An 18,479-nucleotide genomic window follows, 5' to 3' on the forward strand; every position below is an offset into this window, starting at 1 on the left:
AAGGCCATGGTTTTGGCAGGGAAGATCTTGAGTCCTACCAGCGTAGCTTTGGGCTTCTTCCACACCCAGGGCTCTGCCGTCATTAGCAGCCGGTTGGATAGTGAGCGGGTCGACGTTGCCAACATGCCTAGATGGTTAAAGCTGGCATCTATCATGTTGAGTCGAGGTGGCTGCTGCGCACACTGAACGCGTAACGTCCGCTTATATAAGCCTGGAGCCGGAGCCAGGATATTGCACAGAGACTCATTACTTACATCTCCAGGTCACGTTGCGTTGGCCCGCTTTAATAACTACTGTTTATTTGGCAGCTCCTGCTTTCCTCACACTGATACACACCCACTTACATCACCCCTACTGATACATTGCACCCCCGGGTAAATAAATCAGGTTCTAAATGACTTTCACAACTAGCATCAGTTAAAGATAGTGGTTGACGAAGTACCCTAAACATGTACTTTCACGTGAGTAAAAGTACAAAATTATTTGCCTTCATATGTACTTAAGTATCCAAAGCACTATGATTTATTATATAATGTTCCTGTTATCATATTTATCACCCGACTGTTTAACGTAAAAAGACTCGAATGTGAGTCTGGAGTTTCTTCATCATTTATTCCTCTCTAAATGTTCTGCTTGATGTTGAACTGATGCTGAACTGTATGTTGGTGATCAGAACACGTGTAAATCAGAGCGTGCGCTCGACCCTGATTGGTGACTCGCTGCGTGTTTTTATCCTCATTAATAAAAAGGAACGACTGATTTCACTAAATGTAGTTGAGTAAAAAAAAGATATTTGACTTTGAAATGTAGTGAAGTTACAGTAAAAATGTCCTCAAATGGAAACATTTTCACGTTTGCATGTTACAGATCTGCCAGCAGGGGGGCGACCTAAGATGACAAAGGGGCAAGACTTTAAGCGTTGATACCTGAAGTGGTTGTTGAAAAGAGGAAGAGCAGGCCTGGTCGTTCTCTTCTTCCTCCTGCTTGTCCTGCTGCCGGGCTCACAATAAATTACTGCGAAAGTAACACTGCTGTTTTGAACCGAGGAGTTGTAAACGCGCTGACATCAGAGCCCAGCGCCTTCCAAACCATGGCGTAATGGCCTCTTTTCCCTCCCTGTTGGAAGCCGGACCCAAAGCATGACATCGTGTTTAACAAACCTGAAACATCTTGACGGCGTAAACACTTTCGGTGGTGGTTGAGGGGAGAACACGCGTCTGTGGAGCAGCTAGTGTTCTTCTCAAGGTCCACATGGTGGTGGTGATTAGTGAGAAAAAAGAAGCTTGGACTGTTGATCAATAACTTGCTCAGTGTTACAAGTGATTATACAACACAGCTCAGATCACAAAGACTCACCATAAAAAGGGTGTGTTCATAGCTCCCTGCTGGAAACAGCTGGGAAGTGTTTGAGGCATCAGAGCTCAGAAATAGCTTCTGAAGTGTTTTCCATTCAGCATGGAGCTCTTGAGAGAGAGACTGGGTCCAGCTGTCTTGTGAATTTTATTTGGTCACTGGCCTGGCAGCTTTCATATCAGAAGGATGGGTCTCGATCGAGTCAAATGATGAGAGAAAAAAATAAAAATAAATAAAAACTATTTGAAGGAGCCTTCGTGACTAAGGAATGCAAGGGTTTTTTTGGTTTTTCTTTTAGGGAAAGATGAAGATGTGCTAACCACCTCTGGTAAACACAACCTGGGCTTCTCAGGCATGAGGTATTTTTAGAGCAAGGTCTTCCCACAGCCTCAAAAAGTGAACAAGCTGTCTTCCAAATGTTTTCCACCATCTGCCGGCCATCAGCACGTCTGCATTCCTGAGAGGTCTCCATTTCACCTGGATCAAACCTCTGTGTAGATATATCATCCCTGGGGAAGGAGGGGGTGTATGGGGGGACTGGATAGAGGACAGAGAACCAGTTGCCCCACAGTCAGAAGTAAAGATTTTGCTAGTTTTAAAGCTTCTGTACGAGTCCATCCCTCTGTGCTCACACTGGATATTGTCTTTACAAGCCCAAGTGGTTTGGCAGATACTTGGAATGAAATGTTAAATCACTAAGGATGGAATAGAAGTTGTTATTGTTGAGCTCATCGTGCAGCCGTCGTTGTTACCATGTTAAATATTTTTACTGATTGGCCTGGCTTAGGATCAATTTAGCCTTCTAAAGGTTTGAATTCTGTCCCGAGTTTCAATCCTTTTGATTGCTCTTGGAGGTGTGACATTCCGTGTGAGTCTGTTCAAGCCATTAAACTCAACTCTGAGAAAGCAGCGAGTGTGTTCAGACCTGAAAGTATCTTCTTTCTCGCATGAAAAAAAAGCTGTCCCACTTTGGAAATAGTTTCCCCTAAAGAGAGATTCCTGCTGGTTGGGAAGGCACTCAAGATTCCTGGCACGATTCCATGGCTTTTTACTAACGCCAAGGCTTTTAATCGTTTTGTTATTAGGTTTAGCGGAGACCTTGACTTCAGGCTGCTCCAAATAAAGCAAGTCAACCGTTACTATGGCATTCCAGAACAAACTGTTATATAACACATCAAGCAGTTACTTGTTTTTGTCCCTTCCCCTTAAACACTGACAGTAAAATGATTAAGATGTTTTGTTGAAACTTTCGGTTCATTTCCTAAACAAACAATGAAGAGACGTTGTTAAGTTTCATAAATAAATCTTTTTTTATTTGTAACATATAAAATTAGATCATTTTACACTTTATTCCAGTATGACAATAATCAAATAAAGTAGCTACACTTTAGATAAATAATATTAATAACAATATTAAAAACATTCAAACTTTTTGTCAACTCATTGTGTTGCTGATTCGCTGATGGAGTTGATTTTCAATAGCTGCCGAACAATATGAACGCATTTGTCCACATTGGGGAGGAATGTTACCACAAATTTGTCAGAAAACCACATCATGGTGTAATTCGTTGGCATTACAGAACCATGGTCCACAAAGTTAAGCCCTTTCAAAGAAAAATTGTGTATGTGCATATATGCTTATCTGAAGTTATACACATACGAGTCTACAGTTGAGTCATAATTTGTGTTTAGAAATCAAAAATATACATAGAAACAATTTTTTACATTAAACAACTACATTTTTACAAATTGCTTAAGTTTACAAGTCGCTCCGAAACGAAGCTACTGAATTACTGCTCCAGTGTGGAGCGAGCATCGAAAACGCTGACGAGGCCTCAGCAAACAGTGCACTTCATCAAACTCCTCAGTTAGCAAGTCTGTGATTCCGTGGGAATCTCGAGATGGTAGTTGATTGGCCAGAAGCGGGTGAAAGGTCCCGGTTCCCAGCCATGCTGTGACTGTCCATTTCTGGCATCACTGCTGACGTCGCATCATTCTGATACAGGATTCCCTTTTCAGTCTCTGAACTTGTGGATGTCATTGAAGAGCCGGTAAAAGGGGTAAGAGGCCTCGTTGGCATGGGGGCAATTGAAGGAGCACTTGCAGGTCTCAATCAGCATCACGTTCTTGTTGAAGGTCTCGCCATCCTCGCAGCGGAATTTAACGCGTACTGTGCGGGTCTGCTGTGGGCTGCAGCAGCGGCCGTCCACGCAGGAACCGCAGTACTTGGGTCGGTACTTCTTCAGGCTGGAGCAACCTGCATAGGTGAACTTCACTGCCTGAGTGGACTTCTTGGTTCTGTTGCACTTCTTTCCTTTCTGTTTTGGAGAGAACATTCGCAGGTCAGTTAACTTTATCGACAGGCAATCATGGTTCAAATCGTATAGTTTTGTCAGACTGATTGTGATGCAGAAGCTTTAATAGATCTTACCTTAAGGCTGGAGTAAGAGGACTGGGTACAAGGACGAACTTCGCAAATCCGGCTCTCCTTGACCAGCTTGCACTCAGCATTGTTGTTGGTAACTCTGGTCGAGATGCCAGTGCCGCAGGATTTGGAGCACTGAGACCAGGGAGTGGTCTGGAGAATGCACTTCTGCTCACTGAACATGTGAGATTCAGCCTGGGCTCTAAATGCTACAGATAAATAAGGGCAAACTATTTAGATCGGATTCAATCAACGGCCTTTGAGACAATCAAAACAATTTTTAAAAGCATTGGCATCAAGCTGAAATTTGACACCTACCAGCAAGGGACTTGAGTCCGTGCCTCACGTTGGCCACCAGCTCGTTTCTGTTGGTCAGGTAGCTTTCAGTCTCATCAATCATTTCATCTTTTTCCAACAGCTTGTCTGAAGGTTCCTGCTTCGTGGCATCATCACAGACCCATTTCTCGCAGCACTGGCCTGGAATTTTGACCAGCCTGGGGTTGGCACAGCCTAGTGTTGGCAGAGACAGTTCCTGTGGGCAGAGAGGGATGCAACCCACTGCTCCATCGATACATGTGCACTGGTGTTTACAATTGGGCTGGAAGCTCTCTCCATTCTGATAGATCCTGCTGTTGTATTCACATGGTCTGCCCTCAGTCTTAGCTGTTAGGGAACAAAATAGAATAATATTAATTTGAATTCCTATACATAAGACATGTGCAAGCTCAGAGCAGAGCAGGTACCAGGGAAAATAGCATATCAGTTCAAATTAAACTCACCTCGGCAGATGCCTCTTGTGGCACCCGAACTGGCCCCAAAGTTGCACTCGAGACCCTTGGTATGGTCGCAGGGCTCCGTTTGGCTGCAGTCCTCGTTCAGCTGTCGGGCGCATACCTTGCAGCAGCCGCAGCCATCAAGCACAAGGCCGACACCCGGGGCACACTGGGGTATCTCCAGTGGACAATCACACTGAGCTGGGCACGAGGAGAACACCTGAACACAAGTGAACAAGTCCAGTTAAATAAAACAATCGAGTGCTGAAACAGAACATAACATTCATCCTTCTTATCATGAGGATCTCTTTCTGGGATTTAGTTCTTTAGTCAGGGGTTCAGGGGTTTGCCCTGCAAAGCAACCGAAGCAAAGTTTCAACTCACCAAGTCGTAGCTTGTGATGACCATCACGACGAGTGGAAAAAGGAACATCTTTGCCTAATGAAGACCTCCGAAATAAAGAAAAGAAACAATAAAAAGGTTCTTCTAGTCCTTCAGCGTTATAGGTCCTTTGTTCAAGCGTCTGTCAGGAGTGTAGTTCGCTGTGTGTTTTGTCTCTCGCTCTGTTCGAGGCTGAAGCGCTGTATGAGTGTGAGGGAGTCCGAGGCTGCTTTTTATAGAGGAGCCGGTGTGCGCTGACGTCGCTCTCCGCTGAACTGGTCCGAAACTATGCGAGGAATGCTTCCTTTGGCGCGTTTTCCATCCTTGGCAAAGCACCACCCTGTCTAACTCTCTCTCTCTCTCTCTCTCTCTCTCTCTCTCTCTCTCTCTCTCTCTCTCTTCTTTTTTTTTTTTTTTTTTTTTACTTTTTCTCTTTTAAATGACCCCCCCCCCCCCCCTTCTTGGCTCTGAATATAACACCCCCTTCCTTTCTTTATTTCTTTTCTTTACCAGTTTTCTATTTTCATTGCCGCGTTTAATTTTGCCCCCCGAATTAGTTTCATTAGTGATTCATTATTCTACATGGATCCATATATTAATATGAGCTCAAGGAGAAAGAAATATATCTATATAGAAACATTCACTGATATAAAAATGGTTTGTGCAGAATGATAGAAGAATCATGAGCTTTGCAAATATAAATACATACTTCAGTGAGCATTTAACGTATAATTGAGTATTTATTTATTACGATGTACAGCATAAAGAAAGGGTCAGGACTCCTTTATTTTATTGATGAATAGTATAGAGTTAATGTGAAATCAATATAAACGATTTCTATAAACAATTACAACATCGGCGTATGATATACAGTATACACACAGTTTCCAGAAAAAACACCTTAATGTGTGTGTGTGTGTGTGTGTGTGTGTGTGTGTGTGTGTGTGTGTGTGTGTTTGTGCGTGTTTGTGCACATTCAGCTCCTATAATAACCTTAAAATTCACATTTCACAAATACGCATATCTGTTTCTATTTCTGGACTCCAAACCCCCAACACACACACACACACACTCTCTCTCTCTCTTTCTCTTTCTCTCCATCTCCAAGCACTTCCAGATGTGGCCTCCACACGTAACAGCACAGCCATATTTGGTATGGCAGCAGCCCTGCATTATTAACATATTTTCTCCCTCAGTTTAGTCAGCCACAAAGCATTCCTGACAGCTCCGAGGGCTCCTAAATGTGTTCTCCATGGAGGAAATTCCTCCGAGTTTCCATGCAATCTGTCCACCAGGTTTTTTTTAGGAGAAAAAAGAACGAATGGGAAAGAGAGAGAGAGAAAAAGTGCAACTGTTACCCAGATTTCCATATAAGCCGTGTTGAGGTTGAAGTGGAACAAAAAGAAAAAAGAAAATGTGCTCTTTTTTTTCTACAAGGTTAAAAATAAGCACTGAATTTCAGAGATTGCTGGAAAGAGCAACATGAATGAACCCAGATGAATAAACGAGTGTAGAGTGCACACAGTAACGGGATGTTCTTGCAGTTTTCCTTCAGGTAAGCGTTCTTCGATTACGCCGTGGTGTTGATCGGGTTCGAGCTCCAGCCGTGGACTCAGGATATGGTTTTTTTTTGTCTTTTACATGAAGGTGCTGATGATTTTTTTTCAGGTTTTGAGGTCAGATATTGAGGATGAGGTGTGTGTTGTGTTCCTCAGTGATGGTAGGTGATGAGAGTTATCGCTTTGATGTATAAATCTGGCAACATTTCCGTGCGAGGACGCTAGATGGAGATGTATTGTGCTGCTCTACCAAGTCAAGGAATTTGTTCTGAGAAAGTGATTGAAGAATCTTGTGTACGGTTTGTGCAGCGGCGGAACAGTAATGAAGTAAATGTGATTCGTTACTATACTTTTTCTCATTTCTGTATTTTACTGAAGTGTTCAGATTTGAGGAGATTTTACTGTAACTTCACTACATTTCAACATCAAATATTTCACTTTTTACTCAACTACATTTAGTGAAATCGCTCATTCCTGACTTGAACTCGTCACAACACACAATCATCACAATCATTGTGATTTCTTTTTGGAAGTAGTTGAAAAGGTTTTGTGTTCATGATGATTATAATAGAAATCAATCAGTGTTTGAGTCATTAATATCATTCTATTAATAGATCAGTGTGCTGAGAGTCACATTCGAGTCTTTACACAGAAACTGAGGTGATTAAGTAAAGAATCTTGTGATAAAAATAATAATAGGAACATTAGAGTTATAATAAATCACTACTTTGGATACTGAAGTAAATTTGAAGGCAAATAATGTTGTATTTTACTGAAGTGAAAGTTTAAAGGGACACTTTTACTTTTACTGCAGTCGTATTTTTCCGAGAGAATCCACTTTAACTCAAATACTTTGTGTATGGATTTTGTACTTTGTCCACCGCTGGAGGGTTTATTACTACTCATTAGTAAGTATGGAAATGGATGGAAGAGACTATGGTCTCCATGGTCCAAAATCAAGGAGACTTCTAAAAATCTAATAGTAGAAGAACCTTCTTACCATGTCGCACTAATCTGCAGTGTTGGTTTCTGCTGAGTTCTTTGTCTAAGATGGTTTAATCAGGTTACTTGTATCGTAGGAAGACGCAGCAGCTCCTCAGGCTTTCCTGTGCTATACGAAGGCCCTGACGGTGACTCATGGGTGGTGTGAGGGTTCTTGCGTTCCCCTCCCGTGTGATCTGCCCCCGACCTTATCGCAGCTCTCTCTCTCTCTCTCGCTCTCTTTCTCTCTCTCTCTCTCTCTCTCTCTCTCTCTCTCGCTCTCTCTCTCGTCTGAGGTCACACATGCCTGTGTCATTGGATACACAGAGCAATGCGCTCACGCTCTAACAGACGACGGGAGAATCATTGGGCAGAGCCACCCCTCCGAACAAGGATCGCTCGTTCTGCTGATGTCATGTATCCCAGAGCGATCGAGCATGCTCCCCTCACCAGATGGACTGACCACACGCTATGCCGGGACCTAATGTAATTATGATGTCACCCGAGAAACCCATCTCCGTCCTTTTCCATAGAGGACAAACTGGTTTTAGGAAGTCTTGTTGCTCTTGATCCGGGTTTTTATGCGTGATGTAGTAACGGCAGCTGTAATATTTTCCACCAGTTTTGCCCTTTCATTAGGGGAAAGGAAGAACAAAGGGCTTTTTTCTCCCGTTATTGATTTGAACATGTGACTCATGGGGTCCCGTGTCTAAAAACAGGTCTCCTCATGGAGACCAGTCATGTTGTGAATTGTCCCTGAGTTTGTGGCTGTGGATTGTTTAAAGATGTCTCATCTGTGTCCTGTGGCATCGGCACACCATCGTTTTTGTGCCAAAGCTTGTTTCATGTAAACGTCCCTGACCTCCAGACACGTGGGTGTGTCTCTAGATGTTCTGTATGGAGTAATATATTGGCAACAATGTCATAAATCCCAACCCCCCCCAAAAAACTGGACCAGTTACACGTTTTCCCTGGAGGAAGTTCCCAGTGGGAAAACTGAGATATAACATCATAATAATCAATTCTACATCTGTTTCCGTTTCTCCGCCGGTGTCTAGGTGGACATTTGTAATAGGGATTTTGTGTAAGCTGTGGATAAGATAAGAGCGTCAGGGGGAGCAGATAGAGCGAGGGAGCGGAAAGCCATTACGAGGTGGTATCAGAACATTTCTACCTCTGTTTACAGGAAAGTATTTTATTTATCGATGTTTACACACTCTCACCTTTAAACTAGTGCCCTTGCACAGCAGTACCGCGCCCCAGCGTTGGCGCTGCCCTCTGTTGGCATGTTACAAACGTTTTGATACCACCTGTGGAAGTGTGGGTTTTAACACGCATAGCAGCAACAATGACTTCCTGATGTCACTTTGACCCTGAGTCAGAAGAGGAGCTGGTTTATCTTTGTTTCATTCAGCAGAAAAGAACATCAGTGATGTCACGCTATCGAGACATGGCGTCTGATAGCATGGGGCTAAAGATGGAGATCTGCGTCTAGCAATACGTCTTAATATGTTTTTGTTGTGATTTTTGGGAGCAAACGCGAGCTCAGAGGTACAGAAAATTGTCAAAATATGATCATTTTCTTGGTGCTTTTCAATTTCTGTAGGCTACGTTGGACCGCTGCCAGGATGTGCACATCTCTCTCTCCTTTTTATCAGTAGGCAAGGACATGTCTTCATTTACCAAATCTTTAAGGTCCAATAAAATCTTCAGAACGCGTCATCTAAGGTAACTCAGGGACCTGTACATGACCTGCTCTAGGACTTTCAACACTTCTTCATGTGAGATCAGGAATCAGGAACATCAAACACTCATTTGCCCGGGTTGTGGATCGGAAGCGTATCCCAGGAACAACGGTCAGGATTCAGTGATAGAAACGTGTCCTTTAAAAAACTGACACAGTTTCACACCCAGAAGAAATTATGCTTGGTGGTGGAAGGAAACCAGAGAACCTCGAAAGAACATGCAAACCTCCTCACGCTAGTTCAGAAACCTTGCACCTTGTAGCCGTGAGGCCGCAGTGCTCCTGTGTACAGCCAGGAGCTTCTTTTTAATAAGACTGAATTAACAGTGAGATATTTTTGGAGTTTCATCATCTACACTCACACTTTGTGTGTTGACTTGTCAGGTGTCTGAGTGAAACTGCGCAGGTTTGACAGATTACTGAATAAAGCAGAGCTGACGGGATCCAGTGAGATGCTGAGCCATGTTTTGCAGTGGGTGTCGCTTTAAAGCAGTAAATCCAAAGGGATTTACGAGGCCAGACACACACACACACACACACACACACACACACACACACACACACACACACACACAGTATTAGAGCTATAAATCACATTTCCTTGTATAAGCATAAATAAAACCGACGCATGCGCGAGACAGAGCAATTTAGATAAAGACTTAGGTGGAAACCAATACTGCTTTGAAGGCCTCGATATCATTCAGCTGTTTTCTTTTAGTGTCTCCTAGAAGAGACCAGGTGCACCTCAGTCCATTCTCCTTGAGGGAGGGAGAGAGTCTGCTGGAGGAATGGAAAAAGAGAGAAAGAGAAGGAGGGAGTGGAGTGAAGCGGAAAGACCTGTCTGAAATGGAAGAGCTGGTATGTGGGCCTTCAGGAATGTTTAGACCCGTCAGGATAATTGAGTGAATCTGGAACAAGGAAAGACAAACTTTGTTCCTGGGGTGCAGAGGAATGTGCAGAGGGACGTCTGGAGAGCAAATTCCAACCCGAGTCAAACACACACACACACACACACACACACACACACACACACACACACACACGCTGCACTCGTCTGTCCTTACACAGTCAATCTCTGCAGTTAGAGACTCGTTCAGTAATTGTACTGTAAGGATTTTTCTGTTCTTCTTCTTTATGCTCCTTCAGACCTTCTGATTTTCTTCTCAGCCTTTTGCTTTGTAACCTAAAAATAATCGGACTCAGGAACTTGTCTGGAAATGCTCTTCACCAGACCAGGCTGGATTTCTTTCCGCATCTGAAGTTTCATTAAAAGCGAGTGGATATTCGGGCCCTCAGTTGGTGAGAAGCTTTAGAGGCTGGATGATGAAGATGATGAAGATTGCAGGCAGCTGGACAGTCCAGTGGGTTTGGAAAGTGCAATCACATACTTCTGACCAGACAAACATATGACATACAAATCAGTCGGACAAACAATATGCACTATATAGCAGAAAGATCTGCTACAGAGCTCTGATCTCATCCCTACTGAACACTTTTTGGATAAATGTGAACACTGACTGCACCCCAGGTCTCCTCACCTAACCTACAACAGTACCTGACTTTACTTTACTAACACACTTGTGGCTGATGAACACAAATGTCCACAATCATATTCCAAAATCTAGTGGAACATCTTCCCAGAAGAGTGGAGGGAATTATGAGAGCAAATTGGGACTAAATGTGTAATGTGATGCTCAAAAAGAACATCACAAACTTATGACCAGGTGTCTGCAAACCTTTGGCAGTATAGTGTATGATCAAAAGTATGTGGAACCCTGAGCATTACATCTTCATGCGGTTCCTCCTAAAAGTTCCCTTTAAACTAAGAGGACCAAACACTGTTTCAGCATGATGGTGCTCCCTGTGCACAGAGTGAGCTCTATGAAGACTGGTTTGTTGGAGTTAAAGTTGTTGAAGTGGAGGAACCCCAGTGTCCTGCACAGACCTTCTCAAATCCAGTGACCACCTACAGTATGAAGTAAACTGAAGCTGAAGCCTCCTTGACTTTTCAACACCAGTGTCACAGCGTTCCTTTCACACCTCAGGCTTCAGTGATGTCCTGCATGTGTTACAGGTGTATTATGGTGTGTGTTACAGGTGTACTGTGGTGTGTGTTACAGGTGTATTATGGTGTGTGTTACAGGTGTACTGTGGTGTGTGTTACAGGTGTATTATGGTGTGTTACAGGTGTATTGTGGTGTGTGTTACAGGTGTATTGTGGTGTGTGTTACAGGTGTATTATGGTGTGTTACAGGTGTATTGTGTGTGTTACGGGTGTATTATGGTGTGTTACAGGTGTATTATGTGTGTTACAGGTGTATTATGGTGTGTTACAGGTGTATTATGGTGTGTTACAGGTGTATTGTGTGTGTTACGGGTGTATTATGGTGTGTTACAGGTGTATTATGTGTGTTACAGGTGTATTATGGTGTGTTACAGGTGTATTGTGGTGTGTGTTACAGGTGTATTGTGGTGTGTGTTACAGGTGTATTATGGTGTGTTACAGGTGTAATGTGTGTGTTACAGGTGTATTATAGTGTGTTACATGTGTATTATGGTGTGTTACAGGTGTATTGTGTGTGTTACAGGTGTATTGTGTGTGTTACAGGTGTATTGTGGTGTGTTACAGGTGTATTTTGGTTTGTGTTACACGTGTGTTATGGTGGGTGTTACACGTGTATTATGGTGTGTGTTACAGGTGTATTGTGGTGTGTGTTACAAGTGTATTGTGTTACAGGTGTATTGTGTTGTGTGTTACAGGTGTATTGTGTGTGTCACAGGTGTATTGTGTGTGTTACAGGTGTATTATGGTGTGTTACAGGTGTATTGTGTGTGTTAAAGGTGTATTATGGTGTGTCACAGGTGTATTATGGTGTGTTACAGGTGTATTGTGTGTGTTACGGGTGTATTATGGTGTGTTACAGGTGTATTATGTGTGTTACAGGTGTATTATAGTGTGTTACAGGTGTATCGTGGTGTGTGTTACAGGTGTATTGTGGTGTGTGTTACAGGTGTATTGTGGTGTGTGTTACAGGTGTATTATGGTGTGTTACAGGTGTAATGTGTGTGTTACAGGTGTATTATGGTGTGTTACATGTGTATTATGGTGTGTTACAGGTGTATTGTGTGTGTTACAGGTGTATTGTGGTGTGTTACAGGTGTATTGTGGTGTGTTACAGGTGTATTTTGGTTTGTGTTACACGTGTGTTATGGTGGGTGTTACACGTGTATTATGGTGTGTGTTACAGGTGTATTGTGGTGTGTGTTACAAGTGTATTGTGTTACAGGTGTATTGTGTTGTGTGTTACAGGTGTATTGTGTGTGTCACAGGTGTATTGTGTGTGTTACAGGTGTATTATGGTGTGTTACAGGTGTATTGTGTGTGTTAAAGGTGTATTATGGTGTGTTACAGGTGTATTATGGTGTGTTACAGGTGTATTGTGTGTGTCACGGGTGTATTATGGTGTGTTACAGGTGTATTATGTGTGTGTTACAGGTGTATTGTGGTGTGTGTTACAGGTGTATTGTGGTGTGTTACAGGTGTAATGTGTGTGTTACAGGTGTATTATGGTGTGTTACATGTGTATTATGGTGTGTTACAGGTGTATTGTGTGTGTTACAGGTGTATTGTGTGTGTGTTACAGGTGTATTGTGTGTGTTACAGGTGTATTATGGTGTGTTACATGTGTTTTGTGGTGTGTGATATCCGCTCTAAATGTCCCATATATTAATACTTAATGTTTTTAATACTCTAATCAACATGGACATTGAGAAATATAAAAAAAAATGCTTTATGCAAATTAATCATACCGATTTATGGAATAGTTTAATGGGATTGATGGAATAGTTTAATGGGATTGATGGAATAGTTTAATGGGATTGATGGAATACTTTAATGGGATTGATGGAATACTTTAATGGGATTGATGGAATACTTTAATGGGATTGATGGAATACTTTAATGGGATTGATGGAATACTTTAATGGGATTGATGGAATAGTTTAATGGGATTGATGGAATAGTTTAATGGGATTGATGGAATAGTTTAATGGGATTGATGGAATAGTTTGGTTTTATTGAATATCTTTAGTTCCTTTGACTTTGCGGTGTTTTTTCTCTACATGTGAATTGTTTTTTATTTGTGTGTGTGTGTGTGTGTGTGTGTGTGGGAACGGATCTGGGTGCGCGTGCACGCGCGCGTTGGTTGCGTCGGTTATCGTCGGGACACTGTTACACGCCCACCGAGAGCGCGCGCGTCCGTCAGTCAGTGCGCGACAAGAAGCGACGGAACACAAATAAATAAACAAACAAATAAAATCAACAGATCGGCGAGTTCAAAGACAAGAAGAAGAAGAACATCTTTAAAAAAAATAATAAAATAACAGAGCTTGTGCTTCCGGTGGTGGGACGGCGCTGGAACTCGCTATGGCCGCGCAGATGTCGACCGGGTTCGGGAGCTTCTCCCACGCCGTGGTGCGCGATTTACCCGCGTCGTTCGCCGCCAGTGCGCTCCGGAGTGACGCCGGACAGCAGGTGGATGCGGTGCGCGCCCACCGCGAGCACGACCACTACGTCGACGTGCTTCGGAACCGGCTAGGTTTCGAGGTGCTCGAGCTTCCGGCCGATGAGTCTCTCCCTGACTGCGTGTTCGTGGAGGACGCGGCCGTGGTGTGCGGAGACACCGCCCTGATCACCAGACCGGGGGCCGAGAGCCGCCGTGGAGAGGTACAGGGGGGGGGAGGGGTTGGGGTGGTCTTGGTAACGAAGCGCTTCCGATTTCCTCGCGTTGTAGCTGGTTTCCATAGACTCATAACCTTCCCTTTGTCTCTCCTTCCTGTCTCTCCTACCTGTCTCTACTCCATGTATCTCCTACCTGTCTCTTCTACCTGTTTCTCCTACCTGTCTCTCCTACCTGTTTCTCCTACCTGTCTCTCCTACCTGTTTCTCCTACCCGTCTTTACTGGCTGTCTCTCCTACCCGTCTTTACTGCCTGTCTCTCCTACCCGTCTTTACTTACTGTCTCTCCTACCCGTCTTTACTGCCTGTCTCTCCTACCCGTCTTTACTACTTGTCTCTCCTACCTGTCTCTCCTACCTGTCTCTCCTACCCGTCCCTTTACTCTAAAACAAAGGAGCATCTAAGAGCAACAAATGAGTTATTTCGGACTTCTTATTAGTTATGATGATGGTGAAGAAGATGATGATGATGATGAAGTCCACTACTTTTGGGATGAGCATATCTACAGGTGCACATCAGAGATAAGAGCAGGTGTGTGTGTGTGTGTGTGTGTGTGTGTGTGTGTGTGTGTGTGTGTGTGTGTGTGTGTGTGTGTGCTTTCAGCAGTGTAAGAGGTGTTAAAGTGAGCCTGAGATCTTCACTGCTGTGTACTGCATTCAGTTGCCTTGTACTTGTACATGTGTAATGACAATAAAGTTGAATCTAATCTAATCTAATCTAATCTAAAAGTGATGATAATAATAATAATAATGGATGATGCAGTGAAACGCTCTGTAGAAGTGATAGGTCTCAATGTGGCAGAAGGTGAAGATTAAGTACATGTTCTGACTTTTAGGAGTATTTGGAGTTGTCGTGACATCAGACCGATGGAGAACGACAACATGTCCTTGTCCTCAGTAATAAGTGACATGTAATATCATTGTCTGCCACTTCTCAGACGTCTCTTCATCACAGACGCTCGACTTCTCCTCAGTCATGTGCGCGAGACCTCACATAGAAAGTCACTAATCGATCCATCTTAGCCCCTTCCTTCACTTATGGACGCTTCCTCCAATCACAATGCTGCATGTTTAATTATTTATGTATTATTATGTTTAATTAAAGTCTAGATGTGAGTAAAAAAGTCTGTTAGTGCGCAGCTTCGTCCCAGAAAGACTTCACCGAATAACAGCGCATTCCGTGGTGCACGGAAACACAGACTGGAATTTTGGAATCGTTTCCTTTTTCCAAAGCGAAGTCGTGCCGGTGGATTTTTCCTTCACTGGCTCAGGAATGAAGGTATTTTCCTAATTGTCGAGTTGCGATGTGACAAAACTGGAAACATTGTTGGACTTCAAAGCCGAAATTCTTCCACCTGCGTCTCATGCGAACGCCGTGTTCCTGAGCTGTGACGTGGATCCGCATTGTAAATTCGCCCTTTGGATTGGACGGAATTCTCTGTGTCCGTGGATGAAGCAGTGGAGGCTGAGCAGACTGCGTCACACACATGCATGGATCGACATTCCTCTGCCTGGTGCGTGGTGTCTGAACGGATCTCCGGTGACTTTTCAGGAGCAGATTCAGGAAGTGTGTGTGTACATTACCTCCAAATGCCTCTACTGTAACGTCTCGCTCAGCGGCTCTCCGACTCAACACACACACACACACACACACACACACACACACACACTGAACTCATTCCAGGCCTGGAACCTGGACATTAGTTCTTTCTCTTATATGGAGATCAGACTTCCTACAGCAGAACCAGACGCAGTTCTGGGATTGGAATGACTCATTGGAATTCATGAATTAGAAACTCTGTCCCGTATTTTTGAACTTGCCGTGTCTGGACGCTCATCTGCTCACTTCCTGTCCTGCATTGTTGCATGTGTGTGTAAAAGTGAGAGTGTATTTATCCGGACAGAGTCTCCATCATTCCCACTGCCTGTGCCACATTCCTCTCTCTCTCTCTAACCTTCTCCGCCTCCCTCACCTCGTCCCCCGTCCACCAGACTAAACAACCCTGTGTGTGAGACGCACAGAAACATGTGCGTGTGACCTCACTACTGGATTGTTTAAAAAAGAGGTACAGCTGGATAACAAATGAACGGAAGGACACACCATATAGTGTGCAGCGAAGAAGCTTTCGGGCCACCAGAAGACCTTTAGATGCACCTTGGTAATGATTCTCTGATGTTTCTGAGGTCCAATTTTTCTTCAGTTGTTCGGTGGTTTGATGATCATGTGTGTGAGTGTAATCTGCCAAAAATGTTTTGCTAGATAGGATCCGTCATTTTTACCATCAGTAGACCTTTCAGAAGGAAAATCCAGAAAAAAACAGGCAAAGATCAGGGATAAAACCAGACAAAAAAAATCCCAGACAAAAACAGGCAAAGACGAGGAAAAAAAAGGCAAAAAAACAGGGAAAATACAGACAAAAAACAGGCAAAAAAAAATCAGTTGGGAAACAGACAAAAACAGACAGAACAAAAAAATTAAAAAAAACAGGCAAAGACCAGGCAAAAAAACCAGACAAATATTAGGGATAAAACCAGACAAAACCAGACAAAAAAACAGACAAAAACAGGAAAAAAACAGACAAATATCAGGGATAAAACCAGACCAAAAAAACAGACAAAAACAGGCAAAGACCAGGGGAAAAAAAGGCAAAGATCAGGGATAAAACCAGACAAAAAACGGACAAAACAAAAAAAGAAACGGGAAAATATCAGACAAAAAACAGATAAAAATGAGGTTAATATGAGGAAAACAACAGGCAAATATTACACAAGCACAAATGAACCTAAATAGGAGGCATGTAGGTGTTTGTTAGTACTGTTAGTACTGCAAGCACAGCTGCATCTCTCTCTCTCACACACACACACACACACACACACACACACACACACTCGTATGGAATGTAGTGTGTACTCTCAGTCTGGGACTCTGCAGTTCAGCATAGAGCAGCTCACTGTTAACAAGCAGCAGAGGTCATGAAGGTCACATGGAGTCGAACACTTCCTCCAGGTTCATTTGATTTGTGCCATTTCTTGTATAGGTACCAAATTCAACCCGCTTGAACTCAGTATGGAGGTGTGGGAGGCTCTGGGCTGATCTTCTTGATCTAGAGCCGAGCCCTGAGGTCACTGAGGTCTGGTTTGTTGTTCTCACAGCTGAACGTTTGGCATTCAGGGATCCATTTTATACACTTAAATAGACTTTCAGCAGAATTGTGTTGTGTTTACGACTGGAGTGGTATAAAGTACAGGAGCCACACTGGTATCTGTATAATTATTCCAGTGTAGCGAGAGCTGTGGCACTACGCTGCTCTCACTTCTGTATTTCTTCTCAGCCACCAGTGCATGTTTCATACGCTGTTCCAAGATTGAATGTCAGACGTCTAATTTGTCCCTCAGTTGTTAGTGTTTTGATGACCGTGGCTGTGAGTGTAATCTGCTAGAAATCTCTGCTAAATACAGTAGGAGCTGCTTCACTTTTACCATCGTCAGACCTTTCAGTGGACCCTGGCAAAGATCAGGGAAAGACCAGGCCAGACCATCCAATCAGGGGCAAGTCTGAGGGGGAAAAGTGAAGAAAGTGAAGGGAAGTAAAGAAGAGTCCATTTAGACCTTCTGAATCTTCTGCATTGTCTCACAATTGTGTAAATATTCCTACATTGCAATGAAATAAAAATGTATCCCAGTTGTAGATGCGTAGTCGAGTTCCAAGTTCTATTGGACGTCTTTGGATGCGGTTTTATTAACGTTCACTTGAACGATGACAATGCTCATGTGCACAAAAAGTGGGAGATCTTGAGAGGCCTACTATGGTTATATGTGATTGCTGACTGCACCACAGGCCGCCTCACCTCACCTACATCAGTATCTGACTTTACTAACACCCTTGTTCCATAAAATTGAGTGGAACATCTCACCAGAAGAGTGGAGGTTATAATAAGAGCAAACAGGGACTAAATGTGGAACGGGATGTTCACAAAGCACATAATCTTATGACCCGGTGTTCACAGTGTATATGGCACTTTTCTTAAACGTATACAACTGTGAGGTTGAGTTTTAATGCTCACCCCACTTTCCCTAATTACACTCACGTCTTTCTCACGTTTCAAATCCTGCGAGAGAATCATCAGAAAGTTTATTTAAAAAGATAAATCCCAGAGTTCTCACAGGAAAAACACAGGGTGGATTGAATGCACGGTTGTTGTACATTTCCACTGCGCTACCGGACTCCTCATACACTGTCAGCTGACACAGAAATGGTCTTGCGTAACGCTAGGTCTGGTTTATCGATCTTCAGCTTCCTCAGGTCTTCTGGACGTCGTCGTTGATTTAATACGTTTTGTTAAAAATATCTTTCACTGACGTTGACGTTCAGCTGCAGCTCTGATTTAGGATCGTTCCTTTAATCGCACGCTGGCGAGCTTCGTTGTGGTTTTGTGTCTTTTTCTTCAGGAGATTAATGAGTTGAATGGTTGTACCAGTTGTCCAATGATTCATACATCACACACACACACACACACACATACACG

At 43.3% G+C, this 18,479-nt stretch overlaps 2 protein-coding genes across 2 annotated transcripts in view; one reads left to right on the plus strand and one right to left on the minus strand.

Annotated features, from left to right (window-relative positions):
* Positions 1–2,644: 2,644 nt before the first annotated feature.
* Positions 2,645–5,217, minus strand: ccn1 (cellular communication network factor 1). The gene is made up of 5 exons (XM_083521512.1): positions 4,936–5,217; positions 4,558–4,771; positions 4,097–4,441; positions 3,785–3,987; positions 2,645–3,671 (listed from the first exon to the last, which is right to left on the minus strand). The coding sequence occupies exons 1-5, from the start codon at positions 4,981–4,983 to the stop codon at positions 3,369–3,371; spliced, it is 1,113 nt and encodes a 370-aa protein (XP_083377638.1). The 5' UTR covers positions 4,984–5,217; the 3' UTR covers positions 2,645–3,368.
* An 8,218-nt stretch (positions 5,218–13,435) lies between these two features.
* ddah1 (dimethylarginine dimethylaminohydrolase 1) overlaps positions 13,436–18,479 on the plus strand; it is a 31,291-nt gene continuing 26,247 nt past the window's right edge. Inside the window, exon 1 of the mRNA XM_083521519.1 lies at positions 13,436–13,942. Coding sequence (XP_083377645.1) covers positions 13,643–13,942 — 300 coding nt within the window. The 5' untranslated portion in view covers positions 13,436–13,642. The remainder of the gene's footprint in view (positions 13,943–18,479) is intronic.

Source organism: Silurus aristotelis (genome assembly GCF_946808225.1).
Source record: "Silurus aristotelis genome assembly, chromosome: 19".
Taxonomy (NCBI): Eukaryota; Metazoa; Chordata; class Actinopteri; order Siluriformes; family Siluridae; genus Silurus; species Silurus aristotelis.